Source organism: Marasmius oreades, chromosome 7 (genome assembly GCF_018924745.1).
Source record: "Marasmius oreades isolate 03SP1 chromosome 7, whole genome shotgun sequence".
Lineage (NCBI taxonomy): Eukaryota > Fungi > Basidiomycota > Agaricomycetes > Agaricales > Marasmiaceae > Marasmius > Marasmius oreades.
In genome coordinates, this window is record NC_057329.1 from 2997896 (window position 1) to 3003895 (window position 6000).

Here is a 6000-nt window from a genome sequence, read left to right on the forward strand (position 1 = left end):
ATACGATTTTCGTCGTTCTTGATTCCGCGAGTGGGCCCAGGATACTCGTGTGGTCAAATGACCAGCCCCAACACTGCTGAGGAGACATTCAGGACAATTCATAGGAATGGTTATGAACGAGCAAAAGCTGTCCAATCGGCCGAAAACGATTTTAATGTCCGAAACACCGACGACTGGCAAATTCGAGAGACTCGTGTCAGCGTGGCAGATGATCGTCCTCCCTCGATGGAAAAGTCGTCGCGAAGAATAGAGAGGAGCTTTGACTATTTCTCTGCTACAGGTCCACGTGTTCCCCCCGTGAACTCTTCGATGCAAAGACTGCCAAACAACTCGCAACCTACCGAAAAACCATTTGCATTCCCTAGACTATCCGAATTGCCTCCGTCGTTACTGGTATAAAACTTGCTGCACACAATTTAGGCTCCGTACGGTCCCTCGCCTCGTTAAAGATGTCGAACGAGGCTTGCCGCAAACGACGGGTACCCAATGCGGACGGGAAACCGAAGAAACATTGTCCATACTGCCAGCTGCCATTCACTCCCGGAGGACCCTTCGCTACTCATAAAAAGGCTTGCCTCAAGAAACTGGAGAGAGAGAATGAAGAGCTGAATCTGCGCCTACAGCATGAGATGAAGGGCACAACGTTAGCGTCTTCCTTTCCAGGTAATAATACTTTCTCGCTCGTTATTAAGCGCGACTAATTGGCCGATGCATAGAGGCATGATGTCGTCGGGAGCAGGTTCAGGGTTCGGAGGCTCTGGAACATCTAATAACGTAGGCAAATCAAGCTCGGTCCAGAGGTTATAATTGTCTGATCCGAAGTCTAGTTTGAGCACGCTGGCAGAGAGAAGTATCACACAGAAAAGACATACCGCTCGAAGGTCCATCGACTGGGTCCGGAAGATGAGGTTGAACAAGATTGGGGGTAGAGAACATCACAAAGTCATAACATGGGTGGTTGTGGAAATCGGGGCTGCATCGCAGGAAGTTGGTAGCAAGTTTCCAGGTCTCAAGGGACTCTTGATTAACCTTTAGATAGTGAAATAGAGTTATCTTCCATGTGTCAATGTAGTTGTTTATGAGAAGGAACCGGGGGACTCACTTTGCCACTTGGTTTATAACGAAACCAAGCGCGGCCAGGAAGTTATCTGCTTTAAGGGTTTTCGAAAGCCAGTCTCCAAGGGTTATTGGGAAGTCATTGCCTAGAGAGGCCATAGACTGCCAAAATTCTCGAAAGAAACTGACTTGCGGTCGACGAACTTTAAGCTTTACTCCCTGTCTCTCGCTAGCAAGTGGGACAAGTTGAACGCGTTTTTCGAATAGCATCCCAAGAGCATCCATTCCTTCAAGTTACTGGTTCAAAATTCAAAAGTAGATGTAACGCCCTGAGGAGAACGATGGAATTAGGGGAGGTGTTGGTTACCCTGGCAGGACCCTTCAAACGGACGGCCTGTGGACTTGGGGAAGTACGATGAGACGGAGGACTTTTCACACAAAATTCATATCTTATCCGTACGAGAACAATACATTCAAACTACACCGTCACTCCTGATTGCACATTGGCCGAGATCTAGCTTTTCCAGGCCATCGGGTTTGGGCAAGATGTCCTATACATGAACAAAGCATCAAATCAGCGAGCGATGAGAGCCTGTCACGGTAAGGGATCGACTTACACGTTCAAAGATTCCAATAGGCAACGCCAGGGTAACGCAGGCGTTAGGAGAGTCCTGTAGAGATCATGAGCTAGATTTAGGTTGGACGCAGATTGGGGACGTACGACAACCGCTGCAACATGACTATCGATCGGGGCGGCGGAAAGTAAGATGTCTAGAAGACGCAAACATATAAGTAGATTCGTGGGTTGTGAACAGTGTAATGAAACCTACAAGCTTGCTCGCGAGCTGACCGAATAGAGTGGTTTCTTGATGCTGATACGGAAGGCATTGTTTACTACTCACTATATCCTAGCTGTATCGCGTAAGATAATAAATATCAGTTCGAAGCACGCTGCACGCGGAGGGGATGTCGTACTTTCTGCAGATAATTAATGGCATTCAGAGCGGCCTGCTTGAAGGCAACAGTACTGTACGATCATTGATAGAGGTACTTTTGAAATGGAGGACTAAAACGTACGCATCCATGTTGTATTGTTTTCCATCTCCGTCTGGTTATGTATTAGACACGCAAAGCTTACACCGGGGAATGAAAAGACGTACGGCAGTCAACGCTGATACCTTCAAAAATTAGCTAGCATTACGCCGGGGATCAGGCCTTCAGAGATAAGACAGGATTTAACTTTAAGTCGTACCTTCTGCGAGTAGAGGGGATCAATGGGCGAAGGCTATTGTCGTGTGTGAGCACACAAATTACAAGTGACTTTCATTGTTGGTGGATACTTTCCAAAAAGATGGGTTGCTTCAAAGCGAATTTTTCGACACCGCCTTTAATTATGCTGGTATTGAAGGTTACGATACCAGCCTACAAACACGCTGTTTGTCAGAGGATCGCTGGCGCCAATACCAAAATGTTGGTATTACCATCTCAATTGCCCCACAGAGAGTCATCTGCATAATAGGTCAATCGTTTAGGTCACGGCGGGAGGTAGTTTCTTCACCTCTCCCTAGAATAAGACGACACCGTCAACGAAATGACTTGAAACAGAATGAAATAGAAATCATTACATCACCCTGGGAGAAGTGCAAATCACCGACAGAAAGATTTGCACCCTTGACGAAGACAGGGAAATAACATCGAGAACCTCTGTGTCAAACGAGGTAAAAGAGGCAAATCGACAGGACAGAAATTGGCCTCGCCTAGACAAATTCTTGATCTAGAATCCAAGGCGCAACTCTGAGCACTGTGAAACAGGGGGAAAGGAAAGCCACTGACATCACAGTTTCCGCCATGCTCGCGGCCTGGAATCGTCCTTGCGCCCTCGTTAACTATCTTCTCCAAGACCTTCGTGTCAATGTCTTGTCCAACGTACGCTCCGTTAGGATCGGGTGGGAAAGCAACAGGAGGAACAGCGTTTGGGTGCTCCGAGATCAATGCTCCTTCTCGCTTGTTCCAGGTAGCGAGCAGTTCCGCTGACGGTGCGGTACCAATAAGACCTGGGTGTGACACGCCCGCGAATCGGACACCAGGGACATGTCGCGAAGTCGCATACACTCCTACAAAGTTGCCGTGAGGACGGATTCCGTAAACTAAAATATGGGGGGATGTTCTACCATGAAAGTCCCAAATGGCTTTCGCAGCCTTACTGTTGAATTCCCGCGCTGTCAAGAGAGAGGGAAAGGTTGTAAATAGCTGGTTCGAGATCTTTTGATATGGCGTACCAAAGAGACCACCGGTATTGCGTTCGAATATGCCCTAACAGAGAAGTAGTCATTGGATCGCCAGAATGCACATGATCAAGGAGGACATGCAGTATATCCCCACGGCATTTTCTCAAACGGAGTCACTATGAGTAGGGATTAGCTCGGTGCATCACAACGTATATCAGAAACCTTACCGTCCAGAATGTCGACCACTAAACAGTCTCCAGGTTCTGCCCCCTCGACTGCAATGGGACCTGAAAGGTAGTGAACTTGCCTTAAATCGGTGTTCATGACATCATCACTATCTGTAACACCTTGAATAGTGTCGAATAATACCAGGGGGAACACCCATACTGTCGTTATTGCCGATTTGTGCACCGGTACAATCTGTGCCGTCATTAGGAAGTAAGATTGGAAGTAGTAAAACTGTCGTGCTTACCCATACACTCAACTTTGAACACCTATAAAGACGATTTGAGTGGACGCAATTCCGAATATAAACTAATAAAATACCTGTCCGGGTTTAACGGTAGCGAATGTAGGAATATCTGGGCTGTAAGTTCGTACTATGTGCCCGGCTGACTCTCAGATGCTCCGTGAACACGACGTACTGCCATCGGTTATGAATTCCCTAAAGAGATCCGTCATTAGAGCCGAAATGAACAGAGGAGGATAACAGATACCTTCTGTTGGTCTGCTGGGCTGTTTAACCGAGCGTTAGGTAGTAAACAAACTCTCTGGGAAAGTATTTTACACAAACGGGTCAACCTCAAGTAGAATTGTGAGTTTAATGAAACCCCTAATCGTGCGGAAATACCTTAACAATTGTAGGGTGAGGAACAGAATTTGCTTGAGTAGCCATTGTGTCAGAGCTTCGAAGAAGCTCGAAATCGGAAAGGGTAGTCTATCTTTTATATGTTTCTGGTCAGAAGACGATAAGTAGGGTCCTTCTGACCGTGGAATCGGCAGTGTGAGAATGAGCAAGTCCCGACCTGGTATTGTGAAAGCGCAAGACGTACTTGGACACGGTCCTATCGAGCTCAAGTCCGCCACTGGCGATTCCATGAGGTATAATTCACAATATCAACAGGAGCAACAGCAGACGAATTAACGTTTTCCGACTGCGTGTCTTCTGCCACAAACTCGAAACTGCAAAACTGTCTATGCGTGGTAATGATTTGTTGAGAGACTGTGTAACTCGAAAATACACGTTTATTTCGAATCATGGATTCAGAGGCGCGCCTGGAAGCAAAGTAAGTATAAAGTCACTTGTATCAAAATTTCTCATAGACGCACATTCAATCCTGATCCAGGACCAGGCCGTCCCTGTGGAAGACCGTCAAAGGGCACCATGAAGAGGACGGATCTCCCACCATCATGCCATAAGAACAATATATTGACTCCTCGGCTTCCTCTTTTACATCCCCCCCTCTCATCCTCCCGAAGAAGTCGAAACTCAATGTTGAGTGTAGCCCCAGCGGTCCACTCGAAAGCTCTTCGTCAAAAACAAGATATAGACACATCGAATTGGAACTCACCCTCACCCTGTATAGCGGAGAATCGACCATCGTGGCTTCAACTTGAACACCTGCGCCTGCATCAGCTTTACAGCACACCTCCGTCTTTCTCGTCGAATCGCCAACAACAAATGACAATCAGAGGACCCTTGGGAATTCGCTTTTTCGCTATCATGACTGGAATTGAAGAAGAGTTACGTAAGGGAAGAGGTCGTGCGGTTGAACTTGCGACTGCCAAGTTTGCTATTTGACTGCGTCTCCGACTATGTGTAAGCTTCGTTTTCGACTTCCGAAAAGTTGTCAGACTCATCTCCTTCAAATCAATAAAATTCATTCGAACCAATTTTCCAATCCACAACCTCGTTAGCGTTGTACCCAGTGTTCGGACAGGTCTTCCCACTTCAGCCCGAGACGAACTTGCTGACGTTCATGAGTTGGGAACACTGTCTTCCTCCTACTGCCGCCCTCCAGTGTCGACTCAGCGACCTCACTACATTCGACTTTGCGTCGCTCCCCATGAACCAGCGAGCACCGCGTCGTCAAAATTCAACACGGTTAACACACACATAAGGTAGAGGGTCAGCCTCTGTATGCCAAAAAAAGTGCAGGATAATTGCGAACAACGCCAGCAAAAGCTGCAGGTCACCAAACTGTACAAAACTGGAAGGCAGGGAAAGAGCTCTCTTAGCATCAACGACGACGCTCTCGCCCTCAAAACATTCGAAATCCCAAGTTCATACAACGGGCCTGCGTCTGTCTATCCCTATCCATGGGAATCGAGGCAGGTTCGAATCAACACTGGCAAGTTCCAACGCCTTCGCCCAGAAAGTTATTGGTGTCCGGAGGGGGGTTTTGTGATAGCGTCAAGCGAGATTTGGATACGCACTGAAATATGAAGTTCTTCGAGCGTTTTTTCTTTTCAATGTCTCTCATTAATTCTCTGATTGGTTCCTAGACACGCCATCGTCGCTTTCCCCACCGTTTTCGCTGCAAACGTGGATGACTTGACAATTAGGATTCTCTGGCCTGGCCAATGGATCTTCTTCGCTATTTTGACCTTTCCTGGTTATCCTGAAGAGAGATTGAAGGAATATCGTCCGAGATCACTACGCATAACAAGTCGCTACGCCATATACTCCGTTGCTGAACCTGCCGGATTGGTTCCC

General features: G+C 47.3%; 3 protein-coding genes across 3 annotated transcripts; 1 reads left to right on the top strand and 2 right to left on the bottom strand.

The window, feature by feature from the left end:
* Positions 1 to 1529: 1529 nt before the first annotated feature.
* On the bottom strand, positions 1530 to 1944 carry E1B28_011708 (uncharacterized protein; the record flags this gene model as incomplete). Its single annotated transcript, XM_043156766.1, has 4 exons — positions 1530 to 1607; positions 1674 to 1727; positions 1778 to 1827; positions 1887 to 1944. The coding sequence occupies 4 exons, from the start codon at positions 1942 to 1944 to the stop codon at positions 1530 to 1532; spliced, it is 240 nt and encodes a 79-aa protein (XP_043006561.1).
* A 48-nt stretch (positions 1945 to 1992) lies between these two features.
* Positions 1993 to 4179, bottom strand: E1B28_011709 (uncharacterized protein; the record flags this gene model as incomplete). The annotated part of the gene is made up of 16 exons (XM_043156767.1): positions 1993 to 2083; positions 2134 to 2164; positions 2217 to 2247; positions 2309 to 2341; positions 2890 to 3170; positions 3228 to 3275; positions 3336 to 3369; positions 3426 to 3460; positions 3512 to 3622; positions 3672 to 3704; positions 3757 to 3778; positions 3831 to 3870; positions 3929 to 3948; positions 4001 to 4019; positions 4072 to 4085; positions 4135 to 4179. 16 exons carry the CDS (start codon positions 4177 to 4179, stop codon positions 1993 to 1995), a joined length of 888 nt encoding a protein of 295 aa, XP_043006562.1.
* Positions 4180 to 5424: 1245 nt separating this feature from the next.
* E1B28_011710 (uncharacterized protein) lies at positions 5425 to 5730 on the top strand (the record flags this gene model as incomplete). Its single annotated transcript, XM_043156768.1, has 1 exon — positions 5425 to 5730. One exon carries the CDS (start codon positions 5425 to 5427, stop codon positions 5728 to 5730), a length of 306 nt encoding a protein of 101 aa, XP_043006563.1.
* Between the last annotated feature and the right edge of the window lie 270 nt (positions 5731 to 6000).